The following is a 23,050-nucleotide window of genomic DNA, read 5'->3' on the forward strand; positions in this document are numbered from 1 at the left end:
GTCCACCCACCACTTTAATCATATCTTAGATCTTGTTCTGACTTATGGTATGGAAATAGAAGACTTAACAGTATTCCCTGAAAACTCCCTTCTGTCTGATCATTTCTTAATAACATTTACATTTACTCTGATGGACTACTCAGCAGTGGGGAATAAGTTTCATTACACTAGAAGTCTTTCAGAAAGCGCTGTAACTAGGTTTAAGGATATGATTCCTTCTTTATGTTCTCTAATGCCATATACCAACACAGTGCAGAGTAGCTACCTAAACTCTGTAAGTGAGATAGAGTATCTCGTCAATAGTTTTACATCCTCATTGAAGACAACTTTGGATGCTGTAGCTCCTCTGAAAAAGAGAGCTTTAAATCAGAAGTGCCTGACTCCGTGGTATAACTCACAAACTCGTAGCTTAAAGCAGATAACCCGTAAGTTGGAGAGGAAATGGCGTCTCACTAATTTAGAAGATCTTCACTTAGCCTGGAAAAAGAGTCTGTTGCTCTATAAAAAAGCCCTCCGTAAAGCTAGGACATCTTTCTACTCATCACTAATTGAAGAAAATAAGAACAACCCAAGGTTTCTTTTCAGCACTGTAGCCAGGCTGACAAAGAGTCAGAGCTCTATTGAGCTGAGTATTCCATTAACTTTAACTAGTAATGACTTCATGACTTTCTTTGCTAACAAAATTTTAACTATTAGAGAAAAAATTACTCATAACCATCCCAAAGACGTATCGTTATCTTTGGCTGCTTTCAGTGATGCCGGTATTTGGTTAGACTCTTTCTCTCCAATTGTTCTGTCTGAGTTAATTTCATTAGTTACTTCATCCAAACCATCAACATGTTTATTAGACCCCATTCCTACCAGGCTGCTCAAGGAAGCCCTACCATTATTTAATGCTTCGATCTTAAATATGATCAATCTATCTTTGTTAGTTGGCTATGTACCACAGGCTTTTAAGGTGGCAGTAATTAAACCATTACTTAAAAAGCCATCACTTGACCCAGCTATCTTAGCTAATTATAGGCCAATCTCCAACCTTCCTTTTCTCTCAAAAATTCTTGAAAGGGTAGTTGTAAAACAGCTAACTGATCATCTGCAGAGGAATGGTCTATTTGAAGAGTTTCAGTCAGGTTTTAGAATTCATCATAGTACAGAAACAGCATTAGTGAAGGTTACAAATGATCTTCTTATGGCCTCGGACAGTGGACTCATCTCTGTGCTTGTTCTGTTAGAAGTGCTGCTTTTGATACTGTTGACCATAAAATTTTATTACAGAGATTAGAGCATGCCATAGGTATTAAAGGCACTGCGCTGCGGTGGTTTGAATCATATTTGTCTAATAGATTACAATTTGTTCATGTAAATGGGGAATCTTCTTCACAGACTAAAAGTTATTTATGGAGTTCCACAAGGTTCTGTGCTAGGACCAATTTTATTCACTTTATACATGCTTCCCTTAGGCAGTATTATTAGACGGTATTGCTTGAATTTTCATTGTTACGCAGATGATACCCAGCTTTATCTATCCATGAAGCCAGAGGACACACACCAATTAGCTAAACTGCAGGATTGTCTTACAGACATAAAGACATGGATGACCTCTAATTTCCTGCTTTTAAACTCAGATAAAACTGAAGTTATTGTACTTGGCCCCACAAATCTTAGAAACATGGTGTCTAACCAGATCCTTACTCTGGATGGCATTACCCTGAGCTCTAGTAATACTGTGAGAAATCTTGGAGTCATTTTTGATCAGGATATGTCATTCAAAGCGCATATTAAACAAATATGTAGGACTGCTTTTTTGCATTTACGCAATATCTCTAAAATCAGAAAGGTCTTGTGTCAGAGTGATGCTGAAAAACTAATTCATGCATTTATTTCCTCTAGGCTGGACTATTGTAATTCATTATTATCAGGTTGTCCTAAAAGTTCCCTAAAAAGCCTTCAGTTAATTCAAAATGCTGCAGCTAGAGTACTGACGGGGACTAGAAGGAGAGGGCATATCTCACCCATATTGGCCTCTCTTCATTGGCTTCCTGTTAATTCTAGAATAGAATTTAAAATTCTTCTTCTTACTTATAAGGTTTTGAATAATCAGGTCCCATCTTATCTTAGGGACCTCGTAGTACCATATCACCCCAATAGAGCACTTCGCTCTCAGACTGCAGGCTTACTTGTAGTTCCTAGGGTTTGTAAGAGTAGAATGGGAGGCAGAGCCTTCAGCTTTCAGGCTCCTCTCCTGTGGAACCAGCTCCCAATTCAGATCAGGGAGACAGACACCCTCTCTACTTTTAAGATTAGGCTTAAAACTTTCCTTTTTGCTAAAGCTTATAGTTAGGGCTGGATCAGGTGACCCTGAACCATCCCTTAGTTATGCTGCTATAGACGTAGACTGCTGGGGGGTTCCCATGATGCATTGTTTCTTTCTCTTTTTGCTCTGTATGCACCACTCTGCATTTAATCATTAGTGATCGATCACTGCTCCCCTCCACAGCATGTCTTTTTCCTGGTTCTCTCCCTCAGCCCCAACCAGTCCCAGCAGAAGACTGCCCCTCCCTGAGCCTGGTTCTGCTGGAGGTTTCTTCCTGTTAAAAGGGAGTTTTTCCTTCCCACTGTAGCCAAGTGCTTGCTCACAGGGGGTCGTTTTGACCGTTGGGGTTTTACATAATTATTGTATGGCCTTGCCTTACAATATAAAGCGCCTTGGGGCAACTGTTTGTTGTGATTTGGCGCTATATAAAAAAATTGATTGATTGATTGATCCAGGTGCTAAAGCACCGCCCTCTGGCGGTCATCCGGAATTCATAGAACCGTAGTTACATTCGTAACTCTCGTTTTGAGAGAAATAATATTTTTAAAGACAAAACAACACCTCCTCCCACTGAACTTAATTGGACACCTGCTGTGGAATTCTGAAATTAAGACCAAATTACTTTTCCTTGGCCATAAAAATTGCATAATGGTGATACTGCATTCTCTGATCACTTATGTATACTGCTGGTGATGTTGTTAAATTTCTATAGGGACTATTTATTATATGTTACAGCCAGGGATGCACCGATACCACTGTTTTTACAGACTGAGTACAAGTATGAGTGCATACATTTGTGTACTCGTCGATACCAAGTACTGATACGAATACTTAATGATACCATTAGTTTTATGATGACTTTGAAAACATGTTTTATTCATCAGTTGTTCTTACTTTTTGATTGTAACTGCTACCAATATCATTTGCTTATGTTTTTATTCACAAACATTTCACTTAAAACGCGTAATTTCACTTTTTGACTACAACAGATTGTCTATCATTAACCATGTGTTTCTTGACAAACATGAAACTGGCAGACATCAACTTAAATGTAACCTGTGGACTTCAGCACCACAAAATATGCAACACCACACCAGTAACATAACTGAAATTGTCCATCAGTCATTTTATTTATGTCTATGAGGACTAAAAGCCTTTGTTGAAAATGTGAGGGGCTGATTTTTTTTTTTTTTTTTTTTTTATGAAAGGAAGCTTCTCTGTGTTATCAGCTGTGAGCCTGTTTCTGTTTTTATCTACAATGTGTGACACTGAGCTAAACAGTGTTTCACTCTCCACACTATTTTTTTAAAATATTTTTTTATTTTTTAAGCTTTTAATGAAATACGTACCTCTAACATACACAAACACATACTGTAAATGTTTTTTTTCCCCCAAGGGTGGAACATGTAAATATTGGAGGAGCACGGTGTTGGGCAGCATCTTCGCACTGCACGGAGGCAAAACAGAGTAATTTTAACATTATTTTATTTATTTATTTTTTTCTTTGTGGATCATGGGATGATTTCATCGTGTGCACACAGAATAACCTGTTGCCTGTGGGAACTGAGATGTTAATGAGATGTTTTTATTTACTCTTTTTGTGAATTTACTCCACACAACAACTGCAGCTTCCAGCCAATCAATGGCCAGCATTGATGGACATATTTTGACTTATGAGTGAATTACATGAAAGCCTGTAAAAGTCCATAAATTTAGCCGCATTATTGTTTAATCTGCAGTGTTCAAAACATATGAAAATGTAGCAACTTTACAGTCCGGAAATTACAGAGCGTGTGCGTGAATATCCTCCATTGAGAGGTTGACATCACACTGCTGTTAAAGGGGTATCAGGTGTTGTAGTATCACAGAGGTTTTATGATTACAAGTAAATGAACACGGTATCGGGCCGATAACCCGATACTGGTATCGGGATCGGTGCATCCCTAGTTACAGCAAACGTAAACAAAATAAAATTCTTAGACTGATGCAAGATAGTTGTTTTTTTAATGATTTATTTGAAACATATAAAAACATGAACAAACCCGCATAGCACATCAAAGTCTCAAAAGTACAAATGATTACTAAGACAGTAACACAAGCATATGGCTTACAGAAGCATAAGCAAAATGTGCAAGAATGCAAATGCTAAGAGAACCCACATGTACACTAAAAAGAGTTAGAAAAGCAAACAGTTATGAAAATAACATACACTAGCCCTGCGATAGACTGGCATCCTGTCCAGGGTCTACCCCACCTCACACCCTATGATTGCTTGAAGAAGCAGATTTAAGTGGGTATAGAAAATAAACGAATAACTTGCACTACTTCATATTGTATCTTTCTGATTGGCAACTCTGGTTAGTCCTGCATGTGGGTAAGCCATACCCAAATATTAAACACTGCAGTCAGTTATTGCAGGCACTTAACTCTTGTGTTTATGCTTACCCTAAATGTCTACCACACAATGTAAAGGTGCAGTGACACGAGCATGTCTTTGATTCACGCACTAGCACACACGTCGTCGTGATGATCCCACCTACTGGGTTCCCAGGTGGATGCTGTTCTTTGTTCCACTGCCTGCTACGTGCTCTGTGCTGGACGCTGTGTATATAAAATAATTATTTTGTGGCGGATTAATCAGTTTGTCTGTGAATTGGCTGGTGAAAACGGCTGTAATTGCTTCCTGAATCGCGGAGGAGACTCCAGCTTCAGCCGTTCGCGCACGCCTAACAAGCTGCATAAAGCATTTTGAGCCATCTAAAAAGATAAATATTTGTCATGTTTACATTGTCGTGGCTTGGTAAAAACAATTGTGTGTTCTTTCCTCCTTGTGTGCAGCTGTTAAAGTATGTTTATAACAGACTTAACTTGTTATAATCGCTCAGATGAGCTGCGTTTTGATGCGATCCGCTGACGTTACCAATCGCTCCCTTCACTTCTTTACTCCACTTGATGAGCTGCACGTCGTGTTGGCGATTTGGCGATTAGATTGCACCACGTAGCACAAGAATTATGCGTGAAATTTTTTTTTTTTTGAACATTTCAAAATTCTCTGCATAGTAGCACACACCGGCGCCCCTCTCGCATTCAGTCTGCAACCGTTAAAGAAGAGTTTCCTCTCCAGCACGACACATCATGACACAGGCCATGCTAGTGCATGAATCAAAGTCATGCTCGTGTCAGGGGGCCTTTACACTTGTAAAATATTCAGCGTGAACCCCCCCCCTTGTTTGTACCCATATAGGATGCCTGGATCAGCTGCAGTCAAATGTTTGGGTCCATGGCCCAGTGATGTTGGTATCATTGCCATGGAGCTGTACTTCCCCTCTCAGTATGTTGAACAGGCTGAAATGGAGCATTTTGATGGTGTTTCAGCTGGTAAATACACTGTGGGCCTGGGCCAAGCTTGTATGGGTTTCTGCTCAGACCGTGAGGACATTAATTCCTTGTGCCTGACGGTGGTCCAGAGGCTGATGGAGAAAAACGGCCTGTCCTACAACAGTGTGGGACGACTGGAGGTCGGCACTGAAACCATTATAGACAAGTCAAAGTCTGTCAAGACTGTCATCATGCAGCTGTTTGAAGAGTCTGGCAATACTGATGTGGAGGGTATTGACACTACCAATGCCTGCTATGGTGGCACTGCAGCCCTCTTCAATGCTGTCAATTGGGTGGAGTCCAGCTCATGGGATGGTGAGTACCGTATCCTAATTTTGCTGTATTTTGGTGTTAAACTATGATTCATGGATGCACAATATTGGTAGTGTTGTAGTACAGCATATATGCAGAGGTTACAATAGTGTTGTGATGTTCACTCATGAACAGTGTAGCACCCAACATCTTAAATTTGTTTTCATGGACCATAATATTGTTTTGTGATCAAGTGGCAACTCCAAAAAAGGTAAAAACTTTTGCAGTTCATAAGACCAAGTTATATATTTGAGCTACCACCTGGCTAAATCACTTACGGATAGAGACTGTTTAATTTATCTTTACATTAACCTGGAGATGAGTTGCCAATACAAGTTGAGCACTACAGAGCTCCTTAGCATGTGCAATTGACTTCATGATTTGAGGAGAAAGGCTGGTCTATTTTGTTTACTCGTGTTTACAACCCCAAATCAGACAAGGTTTGGATTATATGGAAAATGCAAAAAAACAAAACAAAAAAAAAAACAAAACTGCAGTCATCTTTACATTTGCTTAAACTTGTCTTTCATTGCAGAAAATATGAACAAAAAATATTTCATGTGTTGTGTGATCAACTTAAAAAACACACACAAAAAGTTGGCATGGGGACAGTTTATTCTAAATATATGGATTAAATCCATAGTTCTACAGCCAGCTTTCTTGGGATATATCAGGGGCTGGACAGATGGACATTTCCAAGTCACTGAATAAGGCATAAACTTATTGTACAACAATCACTAAATAGAAGCAATATTGAACTGTAAATCCAGTGTTGGGCCTTTTTTGACTCATGTTTAAAACCTACCAAAATCCATCCTGGTGAAAACAAGTTTTAGATAGTTTTTGTCAGTGAAAACATAAAATATGTCCAAAATAAGAAACCGAGTGAAATAATCGCATAAGAATACTTAAATATATCAAAATCCTGTGACGTGCATGGTCATGTAGACCCATATGTATGCAATATACGAGGTCTGTTAGAAAAGTATCCGACCTTTTTATTTTTTTCAAAAACCATATGGATTTGAATCACGTGTGATTGCATCAGCCAAGTTTGAACCTTCGTGCGCATGCGTGAGTTTTTTTACACCTGTCGGTTGCATCATTCGCCAGTGAGCAGGCTTTGTGTGAGCACTGGTCCACCCTCTCGTCGTTTTTTATTGCAAATAAATGTCTGAACCATTTGGAGCTTTGCTGCATCAATTTTTTTCCAGAAACTGTGAGAGACCTCCAGGTGGACACCGTTTGGAAAATTAGTATGGCTTTCAGGGATGATTTTATGGGGATTATACAGATTAAGGAGTGTTACTGCCACTTTAAGGACGGCCCACAACTGCTGCGAGCGCGGCGCGCTCCCAGCCCCCATCGACAGGCTGACACCCCGCTGGAACAACCAGATCATTTCCAACGTGAAAGCTTTGTTGATCCGGGACCTCGTCTGACTTTCACAAAAAGGCAGAAGATGTGGACATCAGCACTTTATCGGCACATTCCACCGTTACAGGAGTTTTTTTTCATGGAAAAAGAAGCGGAGGGACGCGCCACCGTGCCGCTAATTACGCGGGACAAAACCACCTCGGTGTTGGTCTCACAGGACGGCTTAAAGGTGGATTTTAGACGGCTGTCGGTTGCTTTTCAGCGGTGTGATTATCCGATTGTGATTGTGCATGAGCTGGACCTGCCCCAACATGTCCTGGAAGGCTTCATCACGGCGTTGCTTTGCGCCATGCAGCTCCACCGTGACGCGCGGAATTCCTCCGCACGTCTGTCTCAATCTGCCGAAAAAATGCTGATGTCCACTCTTTTCACAATTCCTGTGCTAGTCAGACGACATACCGGATCAAGACAGCGTCCAGTTTAGAAATGAACGGCACATTCCACTGTTACAGGTGTTTTTTTTCATGGAAAGAGGAGCGGAGGGACGCGCCACCGAGCCGTTCATTACGCGGGACAAAACCACCTCGGTGTTGGTCTCACAGGACGGCTTAAAGGTGGATTTCAGACGGCTGTCGGTTGCTTTTCAGTGGTGTGATTATCTGATTGTGATTGTGCATGAGCTGGACCTGCCCCAGCATGACCTGGAAGGCTTCATCATGGCGTTGCTTTGCGCCATGCAGCTCCACCGCGAAGCGCGCATTGAGGATTGGCATTGGCACATTGAGACAGACGTGCGGAGGAATTCCGCGTGTCGCGGTGGAGCCGCATGGCGCAAAGCAACGCCGTGATGAAGCCTTCCAGGACATGTTGGGGCAGGTCCAGCTCATGCACAGTCACAATCGGATAATCACACGACTGAAAAGCAACCGGAATCCATCTGAAATCCACCTTTAAGCCGTTCTGTGATACCAACACCAAGGTGGTTTTGTGCCGCGCCATGAGCGGCACGGTGGCGCATCCCTCCGCTTCTTTTTCCATGAAAAAAACTCCTGTAACGGTGGAATGTGCCGATAAAGTGCTGATGTCCACATCTTCTGCCTTTTTGTGAGTCAGACGAGGTCCCGGATCAACAAAGCTTTCACGTTGGAAATGATCTGGTTGTTCCAGCGGGGTGTCAGCCTGTCGATGGGGGCTGGGAGCTCGCCGCGCTCTCAACCCCCGAAGACTGTCTGTCTGTCATTGGAATATTTTGATCATGTTCAGCACTACAGAAATCTGACCCACTGCCCAACTTCGGGTAGGCAGACCCATACAAAATTACAGGCTATGGCTATGCTAATCAAATTTAGACCTCATGGCCATACGGTCCCAAATTGTTGGTTGATGAAGTCAGTCAACGTAGCCACAGCTTCTGATCTGAATGTCTGCACTCCAAGATTGGCAGCATTCACTGTTCAGAGCTGAATTTTTATTTGATCAAACATTGGGATAATGCAGCCCAGCCTTGTGTAATTATGATGTGATTGCATTGCTTCTATTTTTAAAGGGTTTAATAAAATATTCTATCAATCAATTTACTGTATTAATATTGTGACAATTTGCCCTTCCACATAACGAAAATTGTTTATACTTTGCCATTGACCTAATGTTTTCTGCCCTATTAAAAATAGCCTGAAAAGCAGTCTATAATTATTAAACAGTTATAGATATAGACCTTAAATAAGGGGAACACAGTGAGTATGTGACATTTAATTGTAAGTTTATACCCGGACTTGATAGGTTTTCACCAAGAGCTTTATATGTTTTTGCCTGTTTTAGATGTGCTAAACTGGTTTTAGACCGTCTGGGTAAATCTGTCAAGTAGGCAGTTCTCAAAAATTGAGTGAACGAGCTGGAAGTAGAACAGCTGTGGTTGAAGAAAATTGCATCGTCAAACGCGTTTGTGTATATTGCTTAATAATTAAGTTGACATGGAATTTCTTTTGTGTATGATAGCACATTGATTCTGGAAAATTTTTCAACTGTTTGTCAAATGCAACGTGTTTGTAGCATATTATCAGATTTAATCTGTTGTGCTTACGTAGTGTTTTTTTCTAGTAAATTTTATTATTATTTTTTTTAGTGAAGTCTTTTTCCTTTCTGTAGGGCGTTATGCTTTGGTGGTAGCAGGAGATATTGCCGTTTACGCCTCTGGAAATGCCCGGCCCACAGGAGGAGCAGGTGCAGTGGCAATGTTGGTTGGACCCAATGCTCCGTTGGCATTTGAACGAGGTCAGTCAACAAATAAACCTGTATGGAAGTGTTAACTTAATGAGTGAGTCAATAAGTTTGCTTTGTGCTTGTTTTGTTTTGGGGTTTTTTTTTCCCAGCTTTTTGTTCTTTATAAATGCCCACTTTTTAGGCAGCTCAGTCTGGGGTTAAAGATCTATTGGCTGGCAGTTCAGTTCAAAAACTGAGCTGCCTACCAGTTATATAATTAACAAACATGCGGTATGGGTGGGTCCAACTGTTTTTCATTGTTTTGTTTTTTTAACGTGTGTGTGTGTGTGCGTTTAAATGTTTTTTTTTTTTGTTTTTTTTTTCTTCTAAATATTATTTATGACATAGTGGGAGAGTCAGGCCCCCCCCCCCACGACACACATGCACACAATTTCAATATCATCATGTGTTTCTTTTATTCTTTCTTTTATTCTTACACATCTTAAACACATTTTAAAAGTATTTGTGTGTTTTTTAAGGAACTGTCTATGCATTTACACATTTTACACCCTTTTCAAACATTTCTATGTCAATATTAAGTCTTAAAGTAAATAAATATGAAATTGGTCACTGGATCCTTGATCTCTGGACATACAGTGAGGAAAATAAGTATTTGAACACCCTGCTATTTTGCAAGTTCTCCCACTTAGAAATCACAGAGGGGTCTGAAATTTTCATCTTAGGTGCATGTCCACTGTGAGAGACATAATCTAAAAAAAAAAAATCCGGAAATCACAATGTATGATTTTTTTTTTTTTTTTTTATAATTTATTTGTATGTTACTGCTGCAAATAAGTATTTGAACACCTGTGAAAATCAGTGTTAATATTTGGTACAGTAGCCTTTGTTTGCAATTACAGAGGTAACATTTCCTGTAGTTTTTCACCAGGTTTGCACACACTGCAGCAGGGATTTTGGTCCACTTCTCCATACAGATCTTCTCTAGATCTTTCAGGTTTGGAGTTTCAGCTCCCTCCAAAGATTTTCTATTGAGTTCAGGTCTGGAGACTGGCCAGGCCACTCCAGGACCTTGAAATGCTTCTTACAGAGCCCCTCCTTAGTTGCCCTGGCTGTGTGTTTGGGGTCATTGTCATGCTGGAAGACCCAGCCATGACCCATCTTCAATGCTCTTACTGAGGGAAGGAGGTAGTTTGCCAAAATCTCGCAATACATGACCCCATCCATCCTCCCTTCAATACGGTGCAGTCGTCCTGTCCCCTTTGCAGAAGAGCACCCCCAGAGTATGATGTTTCCACCCCCATGCTTCACGGTTGGGATGGTTTTCTTGGGGTTGTTCTCATCCTCTAAACATGGTAAGTGGAGTTGATTCCAAAAAGCTCTATTCTGGTCTTATCTGACCCCATGACATTCTCCCATGCCTCCTCTGGATCATCCAGATGGTCACTGGTGAACTTCAAATGGGCCTGGACATGTGCTGGCTTGAGCAGGGGGACCTTGCTGCCCTGCAGGATTTTAAACCCTGACAGCATCATGTGTTACTAATGTAATCTTTGTGACTGTGGTCCCAGCTCTCTTCAGGTCATTGACCATGTCCTCCTGTGTAGTTCTGAGCTTTCTCAGGATCATTCTTACCCCACAAAGTGAGATCTTGCATGGAATCCCAGACCGAGGGAGATTGACAGTCATCTTGTTTTTCTTCCACTTTCTAATAAATAATCATAACAGTTGTCTTCTACCAAGCTGCTTGCCTGTTGTCCTGTAGTCCATCCCAGCCTTGTGCAGGTCTACAGTTTTGTCCCTGGTGTCCTTAGACAGCTCTTTGGTCTTGGCTATGGTGGACAGGTTGGAGTGTGATTGTGTGAACAGGTGTCTTTTATGCAGGTAACAAGTTCAAACAGGTGCAATTAATACAGGTAAAGAGTGCAGAATAAGAGGGCTTCTTAAAGAAAAATTAACAGGTCTGTGTAAGCCAGAATTCTTGGTGGTTGGTCTGTGATCAAATACGTATTTGCAGCAGTAACATACAAATAAATTATTAAAAAAAAATCATACATTGTGATTTCCGGATTTTTGTTTTTAGATTATGTCTCTCACAGTGGACATGCACCTAAGATGAAAATTTCAGACCCCTCCATGATTTATAAGTAGGAGAACTTGCAAAACCGCAGGGTGTTCAAATACTTATTTTCCTCACTGTAAATGAAATAAACAAAATCTGCAGTTTTTCTCAAAAGCATTTCCTTTGACATTAATGGCACAAATCTAACTCCATAGACTCTGAGTTGAGCTCTTGTAGCCGGCTGTGCTGCACGTCAGGACGTAATTCATAAAGAACGCAGGACAGGCCATACTAAAATGTGAAATGGGGACTGATAATCACGAAATGGGGGGAAAATGTAATGAAATGGAGCAGAGTGAACCAGACTGACTCCAAATAATTACTTTTATTTAATTGCTTAGCTTTTATGCGCTCAGTACATGTAGTAGGGGCAGGTGCGCCATCTGGTGTTCAGGACCTGAAACTTCAGTCATTGGGTCAGTCTGCTCCATTTCGCTATGTTTTACCCGTTTGTTATTATCAGTCCCCATTTCTCTCCATTTTGCTTAAAAATAATTAAGAAAAAGTAATTAATTTAATCATATTTGGAGTCAGTCTACTCCATTTCATTATGTTAAACCCCCATTTCGTTATCATTCCCCATTTCGCTTAAAAAATAATTAAAAGTAATTAAGTGAATCATATTTAGAATCACTCTGGGTAAGTCTGCTCCATTTTGTTTCTTTTTACCCCTATTTTGTGGGGGTAAAAAGCCCATTTTCACGGTCGCCAGCCTCAGACTGTGGAATGAGCTACCTCTTGAGTTACGTACTATTCCTGACCTAGCACTTTTTAAATTTAAGTTAAAGACTTATTTATTTAAACTGGCTTTTAACACTTAGTCGGGAGGTGACATGTTCTGTTTTTTATGTGTTTTAAAATTTTATTCTATGTGTTTTATTTTTTTGAATTTATGTTTTTAATGTTAAGCACTTTGGACACCAGTCAGTGCTGTAAAGTGCTTTCTAAATAAATGTTGATTGATTTGATTTTTGTGATTATTAGGCTCCATTTCATATTTTAGTATAGTATAGCCACACAGGACGTCTCATTTTGGGAGGGAAAGGTCTGTTGTCTGTGTTACAACATTTGGAAAGAGGTGTCATTTGATTTTAAACGGTGATTTGCTTTGAAGTTATTAATTCCGTCTGAAATCTGTCTCGGCAGAGAGCCGCGTAGCATTTGGAGCTGTGTAGACGGAACGGAGGACAAAGCTCGTTTCTTGTCTGCAACAAGACAAGATAATCCGCACAAAAGTGACCCATGATTGACATATTTAAATGGCTTTGACAGGGGTTGAGACGCGGACTTGCCGCTTCTGAAAAGCAGCGAAGCCTGAATGAAGCAATGAAGCAGTGGGTCACAGCACTGCTTCGTTGGTTCATTGCTTCAAGAACAGCCACTGCAGAAGCGTTTCATTACAGATCTGCTGCAGGGTCTGCAGTCATCATAAAGAAATAATTTTCTTGAAAACACACCCTCAAAAACAACGGCCGCTCTGAAGGATCAATAAGGGAATTGTTAAACAAAAAGGCCATTGATGTCGGTAGATCGAATAATTTCTTAATGATTCTCAAAAAAAAAAGGTTCATGATACCCATCCCTTGTGCCCCCTTTTGAAAACCACTGCTCTAGATGTATATTATTTTACTTTCCTATTGTCTAGTGTTGCAAAAAGAAAACACAGCCGTACTCTTTAGGATGGCCTGTTTTACGCTCAAGAGTATTGATTATTGTTTTTATTATCCCCCGCCTTCCAGTCTGTCAACCACAAGATAGAAGAAGAAGAAGAAAGGCTTTTTTGTCATTGTACACACATATATATATATATATGTATGTGTACACAGAACGAAATTTAACGCATCCTAATTAGTTAGACACAATCAACCACCGGGTGTAGTGGGCAGCCACAGTCTGACACCCAGGGATCAACTCCAGATGTAGGGACCCTGCCTTGGTCAGCAGGCAGAGAAAGGAGCAGACCCTAAATAAACATGTTTTTAATTGTGAGAGGAAACCGGAGTGCCTGGAGGAAACCCACACAGACACGAGAAGAACATACAAACTCCACACAGAAAGGGTGGGAAGTGATCCCACGACCTTCTTGCTGTGAAGCATCAGTGCTAACCACTAAGCCACTGTGCCGCCTTTAATAAATAAAATGCCCCCCAAATAATATTTGGTGTGTATATATAAAGTATAAACTTTCCAGCTTTAAATTTAACAGAACTGCCAACAAGTTATGTGCAGGCAGGTGCATGGACATGTGATACAAGATTTTGCTTTTTTTTTTTCCAGTGGACATGATATGACTTATTGCAGAAACAAAGTGGCTTCTTACTTGACAATAACTATTGCTTATAAATGATCTGATTCTGATGCAGGTCTACGAGGAACCCATATGCAGCATGCCTATGACTTCTACAAGCCAGACATGATGTCAGAGTACCCCGTGGTGGATGGCAAACTATCCATTGAGTGCTACCTGAGTGCCTTAGACCGCTGTTACTCTGTCTACCGGAACAAGATCCATGCCCAATGGCAAAGAGGTGTGTATGATTCATGACAGAGCTTCAAATAGTTCAACACAATTTGTCTTATTTTGGCTTGTACAGGGGTCATCTTAAAAAAATATATGCTGTGCGTAAGTCCTAGGCTTCAGAAAAACCTTGGCCTGTATCCTCTAAAAGGAGGTTAAATGAGTCCATCCTCTCCAGTTTGACAACTCAAAAACAATAAAATGCTATGTTCTTGTAACTTGCCACACTAAAAAGGAATATAATGGCAAACGTTTTTGCATCTGGTGAACTTTGGTGCCTCAGATCCATCAAAAAAGCAGCTTTATTTTGCCTATACAATTTTTCATAGACATATCTGCCACCTGCTGGATGGTTAGTGGATTGTAGATTCATGATGGAATAGGAACAGGTGTGTTTGTCAGTCAGAGGGACACAATGCTTGTGCACAAAAATGCCCTAAATCAGAGAATAAAGCATCATTTTGTCGTTTTTCACATTGTTTGCATTATAAAACTCAACAAAACTTTGACACCACGCAGAAAGCATTTTTTGTGAGTGAGTGAGTGAGAGAGAGAAAATATCAACACAGAAATGGCATTAAATCACATTTAAACCATTATTTTCTGATCGCTTCATGGTGGTTATTTTCTTAAACTCACATAACCTGGTCACAAATCCACACAACCCTGAAGCAGAGACATCTTCCTTCCTTCTCAATGAGTGGTTTGAAATTCATTTCTAAAGCCTCGGTCTGGTCTGGTGTCCACTGCTGGTGGGTTAAACAAATGAAAGTGGATTTGTCTTTCCCAGTGAGACATGATTGGATGTCTGAACTAGTAATTCTGTGAAATTATACAGTGGAACCTCAACATACGAGTTTTTTGAAATACGAGCCGTTGCTCAGTCCATATTTCTGTTTGGAATATGAGCGGAAATCTGAGTTACGAGTCGCGCTTCGGGACGCCACTGGAGTAAAAAGGAAAGAGGAGAGAAGAAGCTTCTAGTGCGGACGTTAAGGCAGCGGATGAATACGTCACACATTTTGCTGCCCTTGTTGCTAAGGAAGGCTGTGTCCCTCAACAAGGGCTTAACTGTGATAAAACTGGATTATTCTGAAAAAAAAATAATGGCACGGAGGATGTATATAACAGCAGAGGAGAAGAAATCGCTTCATTGAAAAGAAACACCTAGTAAAAGTATCCACTGGTCGCGCTTCAACACTTTTTAATGACACTTGTCCATCACATTTCTGCAACATTTTGAAAAGCAGGCAGAAGCAAACATCCTTGGATAGATTACCGTTAAAGTTGTCTGTATGATCCTTTTAAGAATCCACACTTTAAGTTTAGTTTGTGTTTACAGTGTGCACAACCCACCCCCCCCCACCCCCACCTCTGTGAACCGCATTCATCTGTTTTTAAGGTAACAACACTTAATAAAACTTTTTTCTTTTATTTTACATATTTTATTATGCACAGCTAAAGTATACATGTCTATTTGGTAATTGAAAAAAAAATTTTTTTTCATAATTTTGAGTGGTTTGGGGATGTTTTACAAGGCTGCAACAGATTAAAATTATTTTAATTATTTTCAATTTGGAAAATTAGTTTGAAATGTTGTTCGTCCTTCGGGGTCGAAGATGACCATGGCTCCACTAGGTGGGTAATCAGTGACGGTGCGTCCGGAGGTGGCTGATGAGGCCAATCCGGGCTTGAAAGGTGCGCCCACATACGGGACACACATGGGTAGGTGCTGTGGTGGATGTAGAGGTAGCTCGGGCCTTGCGTGCGGCTCGTTTTGTTTTGGCGCCCGTGATCCTTCTGGCCTCTGCTGCGTGGGCGCCACTGGTGGTCTTGCTGTGCCACTGAGGGCGGTTGTGGGCAAGCGTTTCCCAAGAGGTGAGCTCAAAGCCCAGGTTTTTCAGGGACGTTTTGAGACAGTCTTTGTAGCGTTTCTTCTGCCCCCCGACAGAGCGCTTGCCCTGGCACAGTTATCCATACAGGAGCTGCTTTTGCAGTCGAGTGTCAGACATTCTGATTACGTGGCCAGTCCATCTGACTTGCGTCTTCTGCAGGAGGGTGTAGATGCTGGGGAGGCCGGCTCGCTCAAGGACCTCTGTGTCTGGGACTTTGTCCTGCCACCTGATGTGGAGGAGGCGACGGAGGCAGCTCATATGGAAGTGGTTGAGCTGCTTGGCATGTCTGCTGTACACAGTCCAGGTCTCACTGGCATAGAGCAGGGTGGTTAGAACCACTGCACGGTAGACCTTCAGCTTGGAGGTAATGCTAAGTCCTCTCCGTTCCCAGACATTCTCACGGAGCCTTCCAAATGAGGCGCTGGCTTTTGCAACCCTGTTGTTGATTTCTGCATCGATGTTGACTGCGCGAGAAAGGGTGCTACCCAGGTATGTAAAGTTGTCGACCGCCTGCAGATTCTGTCCTGTGATGTGGGGTTCTTGGTATAGTTTTCCGGGTGCTGGTTGGTACATAACTTCGGTCTTTTTGGTGCTGATGGTGAGACCGAAGTTGTCGCATGCTCTCGAGAAGCAGTCCATTTCGTGCTGCATCTTCTGTTCTGTAGCTGTGTTGAGCGCGCAGTCATCAGCAAACAATAGATCTCTGACGGTCTCTGTTACCTTGGTGACAGCCTGGAGGCGCCTGAGGTTGAACAGCCCGCCGTCAGTCCTGTATCTGAGGCGAATGCCGTCCTGGCCGTCCTGGAAAGCGTCGGTCAGCATGGCGGAAAAGACCATGCTGAACACTGTCGGGGCAAGAACGCAGCCCTGCTTTACGCTGTTGGTGACTGGGAAGGCCTCTGACTCGTCACCATCATGCAGAACTTTAACCATCATGCTGTCATGGAACTGTCGCACCATTGTGATGAACCTGCTGGGGCAGCCAAACTTCTCCATGATTTTCCACAGGCCTTCTCTGCTGACCGTATCGAAGGCCTTCGTCAGATCGACAAAGGTCACAAAGAGGTCGCTGTGTTGCTCCTGGCACTTTTCCTGAAGTTGGTGCGCAGCAAATATCATGTCCACAGTTCCACGTCCGGCACGGAATCCGCATTGACTTTCTGGAAGTAGGCCCTGCTCAAGGTGTTGTAGTAGGAGGTTGAGCAGGACTCGAGCCAGGATTTTCCCTACGATGGACAGAAGGGAGATGCCTCTGTGGTTGTCGCATTGCTGGCGGTTGCCTTTCCTCTTGTAGATGTGGATGATACTGGCATCCTTCAACTGTTGGGGGATCTCGCCTGCACTCCACAATGACTGGAAGAGCTTGGTCAGTCTTTGCAGCAATGCTGGGCCACCTGCCTTGTACATTTCAGCAGGGATAGCATCTGGTCCTGGAGCTTTGCCACAGGAGAGCTGTTTGATGGCCTGTCTGACTTCATCTTCTGTGGGCGGAGTATCGAGTTCTTCGTTGACCTCCACTTGAGGTAGGCGCGCAATGGCCTCTTCGTTGATTACGGCAGGGTGGTTGAGGACCTGGTTGAAAAGTTCAGCCCATCTCTCCAGTATCTGCTTCTTCTCTGTCAGCAGTTGGGTCCCATCTGCACTGAGGAGGGGGGAGGAGCCTGAGGACTGAGGTCCGTAGACAGCCTTCAGTGAGTCATAGAAGCGCTTGGTGTTGTGACTGTCCGCATAGCCCTGGATTTCATCGGCCTTCTTGCTAAACCAGGCATCTTGCATCACGCGTATCTTCTTCTGGACCCTCTGCCTGGCGTTGGTGAAAGCATCTTTCTTTGCTTGTGAGGAGGGGTCATTCTGGTGGACTCGGAACAGCTGGTGTTTCTCTCTCAGCAGGGACTGAATCTCTCGTCGAACCAGTCCTGGTTTTTACGTATGGTTAGTCCGAGGTGTTCGAGAGCCGTGGAGTAGACAGTATCTCTGAACGCAGCCCACTGTTCCTCAATGCTGTCCTGGTCATTCAGCGTGTCGGACAGCCTGTCATCCAAGTCACTGGAGAGTTGGTCAGCGACCTTCTTCAGCTTCGAGACATTGAGCCTCTTTACAGCCTACTGACCCTGGGGTCTTCTTGCTGGTTGGATGCGAAGTTTGCACTTAGAGATGATGAGCCGGTGGTCGGTCCAGCGCTCGGCGCCGCACATGGACTTGGTCACCCGCACGTCCTGCCTATCCCTCTTCCTGGTGATGACATAATCGATCAGATGCCAGTGCCTGGAACGCGGATGCATCCAAGATGTCTTGTTGCGGATGGGGAGGCGGAACAGGGTATTGGTGATAATGAGGTCGTGTGCAGCACAGGTTTTGAGAAGCAGCAGTCCATTGCTGTTGCACTTGCCAATGCCATGTCTTCCAATGGCTCCATCCCAGGTCTGGTGGTCGACCCCTACTCTAGCATTGAAGTCCCAGAGGACAAAAAGTTTCTCGGACTGTGGGACTGCTGCAATAAGGGTGTCGAGTTCTTCGTAGAACTTGTCCTTGGTGTCTTCAGAGTTTGTCATGGTGGGGGCATATGCGCTAATCAGAGTCGCATTCATCTTTTCCCCCAGCGGGAGCTGAAGAATCATCAGTCGTTCATTGATGCCCTCTGGAAGCTTGGCAAGTTTCCTTGCGAGATGGGACTTGATGGCAAAGCCAACTCCTGCTTCTCGCCGTTCAGCGCTGCTGCGACCGCTCCAGAAGAATGTGTATCCGCCACCTTGCTCTGTGAGCTGGCCCTTGTCCGCAAGGCGTGTTTTGCTGAGTGCCGCTATGTCCACGTTGTAGCGAGCTAGTTCCCTGGCCACTAGCGCCATTCTTCTTTCTGGCCTGTCTGCTTTGATGTTATCCAGCAGGGTTCGCACATTCCATGTGCCAAGATTTAATACCATCACTTTCTTTTTTGCTGAGTTACGGCCGCTGAGTGGGATCCCCGCAAGCCGCGGTATGCTTACTGGGGTGAGTTTGAAGCAGGCTATGTTTGAGGCACCTTTTCTAGCCCCTTCCTCCGTGGAGGTGAGCAGAGCGATCCTAAACAGGGCTGCTGCCCAGGGGGCTGCCGAACTCCACTGCTACTTCAGCCCAGTAGAGAGCGACCCTATGCCCTGGGCCGCCTGTGTGCAGGTTTGTGACTACAGCTCCCAGTGTATCCGCACCTGCTGCTTCGCCACTCGCCCATCGCCACAGGACTTGTGTGTTTTTTTTTTTTTTATATTATTATTATTACGGTGGTGGGTCTGTGGTGGTGTGTGGAGGGTAGAGTCATGACTTGCGCGTGACTTGGATTTAAGTGAGGGAGAGTTGCGCACAGTCGTCAGCCTCACTCTCTTATCCCGGCCCATCTGTGTCCAGTGGCAAGACATAGTCAGGACGGCTGGAGATGGCTCGGGATGCAGTGGATGGCCAACAGTGTCCTTAGTGTCTCACTGTGCCCTGTTCGCGCTCCACAGCGCTTTGCTGGGTCCGCCTTTCTGCCCGTTGAACCAATCAGTTGGTTTCCTCCTCGCAGTCCGCCGGATCCAGTCTTCGCATGCAAGGGTAGACAAGCCCGAATTCACTGAGGGTTTTAGACCTGTCAGCTACCCTCCGCCTGGTTCAGCCGGCCAGTCGAAGCCGTTGCCCGGGGTGTGGCCGCTGTTGCATGCTAACAGCTGCTAGGAGCCACAGGGGAGAGCTGAGTGCATGGTGAGGACCAAGATGGGTGAACTACTCCAAAGAGCACGACATGTCCCCCCAACAGAGGTACTACCTCTACCATACACCCCTTGAAATACGAGCAGATTGACTTACGAGCTTCGTCACGGAATGAATTAAACTTGTATCTCGAGGTTCCACTCTACTGCTTTTTTCTTTAAAAGACAAGTACCATTGGTGCAAAAATAAAAGTTGCCCAAATGTAAAATTTGTCACCGGAGCATGTATACATGGAGTTGCATCAGGATGGGCATCTGGCATAAAACCTATGCCAAATACCAAATGCGGCTCTGGCTGTATTCGCTGTGGTGACCCTGAACAACCGGGAGCAGCCGAAAGGACGACGGCGACAACACTGTACAGGCTACAAATTACAGGGCTAACAGAGACAGAGACGGTCATATTCACAAAGCATTTAGGATTCCTGTCTTCACAAAGGACGTGGAAATGTACATCACTAAATATTTTGGTGCTTTTACTGAACCTTTTGTTTAAGTGTTTATTCCTGTCGTGAGACCTTCACAAGGTTGGATAGGGAACAAAAATATCGTACAACAGCAACTTGTAAATAAAGTACAGTTTGTGGCCATCAAAGGTCTTTAAAAAAGGTGTTCTACATACACAGACATTCAGAGACCCATCTAGATTTTTTTGTTTGTTTTATTTTTCTTTGGTGTCTGCACACTGTAATGTGGAGTCTTGAGATTGTGAGCAAACCACCAGGACCTCAAACAATCTTTGGAACCTCCAGGTTTCCCAAACAGTTGATTACGTATAGATTTACCGCTCAAATCCCCTTTCTTCTTGTTATGTGATGTGATAATCGCATTCTTTGGATATTTGTTCTCGCCAAAAGTGCTTGAAGCAAAACGGCTTTCTCCATCTGACATTTGAATGGATTTGGGGATACTTTTTCCTATTCACGAATATTGATAATGATGCCACAATTAAAGAGAGAGGCTCTAATGCCTTTTTATTTTTCTCCTTTTGGGAAGTTGTTTCAAAATGAAGTCCCACTGAAATGTAACACACAGTGCTATGGAAGAAAAGTGAACTATGTGCATTGTACAGTACAACTAATTTATCTCAAATTTAGCCCGTTTAATCTATCATTATTTTACAACTGTTTAAATCCACTTCAGAAACAGGTCATCTCTGGTTTAAGGTCAGTTTAAAATGGCTTATTCTTGGCAAAGAGAAGTTTATCAAACATTACCAGTGGTTTAGATCTGTTTAAACCCAGTACAACATACTCACATACTGCATATCAGTATCCAGTTTAAATCAGTGTAAATGTTCAGACAGGTTGAAAATGGTTTGAATCAGTCTCTCCTTCCTTTGACAGTTCAGTTTGTAGCTACATAGTTTAAATTTGTCATTGTCTTAATAAATGACTGAAACCATTTGTGGATTATTGATGGTTTTCTGTAGTTATTGCTGATTTTAATCTATTAATTTTTTTCACTGTTTTTATTTGGATTATAATTAATAGCCTGAAGCTTTGTAGTTAAATTTTTTATTTAATATTGTTCCAGGGGTTTGGTGGCTGCAGCATTCTGTCAGACCTGTGGAATGAAGGTAGTGCAGCGATAAACTCTTAAGTAGTTCAGAGGATTAGGATCGTACCAGCACCAGGATCTCTACGGCTTGATGTACTAAGACGTTTACTTAAGTTCACTGACCACAAAGTGGTTATGACATGATTGTGATGTCATTTTGTACAATTTTTGAGAACATGATTCTGTGACACACATCCATGATTTTGCCCTTCTTCATCAGCAAATGAACATGTTAACATTTCTTTTAATGTATTTGGCCCCATTATGTGTATAACCAATGGGGTGTAGAGGACACAGTAGTGGGAGGGGAGCTGACATTCTTCTTCCTTTGGCTTAGGGGTCGACACAGCACCTCTTCTGTTTCCCTCTCAACCTGTCCTCTGTCACACCAAATACCTACATGTCCTCCCTCAGCACATCCATAAACCTCCTCTTTGGCTCCTTTTTTTTGCTGGATCCATGGCTCCATCCTCATCAACCTTCTTCTTAGTGCAGCAGATAACTGAAACAATCCTTCACTTGGTGATGCAAGCATCAGATTTGACATGAATGTTCTTCATAAATCAGTGTTTGAGGAAAAAGTGCTGGCCACTTGAAAATCCAATATGGCGGCCAGGTAGGAGTCAATGAAGAATTGCACAGGGGTCAAAATCAAAAAATACTCCAATCATATTGAAAGCTATACCACATTATGTGTCTGGTCACAAAGATTGCAAAAAGGTATAGTTTAGATGATCTATGACTGAATGTTCTGGAGTTATGGGATAAAACAGCAAGAATGGTGACAAAGGTCAATTTCAGTTTGTACAGGAGTCAAAAGTTAAAGTTGCCCCAATTTTGGTAAAACATGGTGCAAATTATTGGTTGAACTAATAGGATTAATAAATGGAATAGTTTTGATTGTGTTGAATGCTTGGTTTGCAAAGTAAATGTCAATGTCGACGTCCACTGGATTCTATGGCATGTGACATATGTTACCCTGTAACGTGACAACTGAGCATGACACATGGTGCAAACTATGCCTTTTTAAAACCCTATTAACTCGACCAATAATTTGCATCACATTTTAAAAAGAAAGTCCAAATGAGGACCCATGAATGAATGAAAGTTTGTCCCGAAGGTTGAGGAGAAACCCAGTGAGACAGCTATGGAAATGATGGAAGCGTCAGAAAGAAATGAGACATCAAGCGGCCCATTACTTTGGCTTGGAAGCCAGTTGTATACTTAATGTTGAGTTAGTAGTAATTTTTAGAGTAACACTTCCTCTTTTGTTGATGAAGCCCCATTTCTGTTGCTTCCGAATTGGTGAACACTTTGTTTTGTGGATACTGTATGGACCATGACAGCAGGTGCACTCTGCTCTGTGTTTTTGGAAAACTATAACTGTCAGAGAGCACAGAAGCATGCCGGTGCCTGTTTAATGTAAATCTTCTTCTTTTTCATAGAGGGTTTAGAGAAGCGCTTCAGCTTGGAGGATTTTGGTTACATTGTCTTCCACTCTCCATACTGCAAACTAGTGCAGAAGTCTTTGGCTAGACTGATGCTGAATGACTTCCTCCACCACCCAACCGGTGAGAACGGACGCTTCACGGGCCTCGATGCCTTCAGGTACGTTTCAAACGAAACAACACGTTG

At 42.7% G+C, this 23,050-nt stretch overlaps 1 protein-coding gene across 3 annotated transcripts in view; it reads left to right on the forward strand.

The window, feature by feature from the left end:
• The window catches only part of hmgcs1 (3-hydroxy-3-methylglutaryl-CoA synthase 1 (soluble)), a 62,624-nt gene that overhangs the window by 9,368 nt on the left and 30,206 nt on the right, over positions 1–23,050 (forward strand). For all 3 annotated transcript variants that reach the window (XM_034192420.1, XM_034192419.1, XM_034192418.1), the window contains exons 2-5: positions 5,559–6,007; positions 9,527–9,652; positions 14,084–14,248; positions 22,861–23,023. In XM_034192420.1, the coding sequence (XP_034048311.1) occupies positions 5,560–6,007; positions 9,527–9,652; positions 14,084–14,248; positions 22,861–23,023 (902 nt within the window). In that variant the 5' untranslated portion in view covers position 5,559. The remainder of the gene's footprint in view (positions 1–5,558; positions 6,008–9,526; positions 9,653–14,083; positions 14,249–22,860; positions 23,024–23,050) is intronic.

This window comes from Thalassophryne amazonica, chromosome 17, assembly GCF_902500255.1.
Source record: "Thalassophryne amazonica chromosome 17, fThaAma1.1, whole genome shotgun sequence".
In the NCBI taxonomy this organism is placed as follows: Eukaryota; Metazoa; Chordata; class Actinopteri; order Batrachoidiformes; family Batrachoididae; genus Thalassophryne; species Thalassophryne amazonica.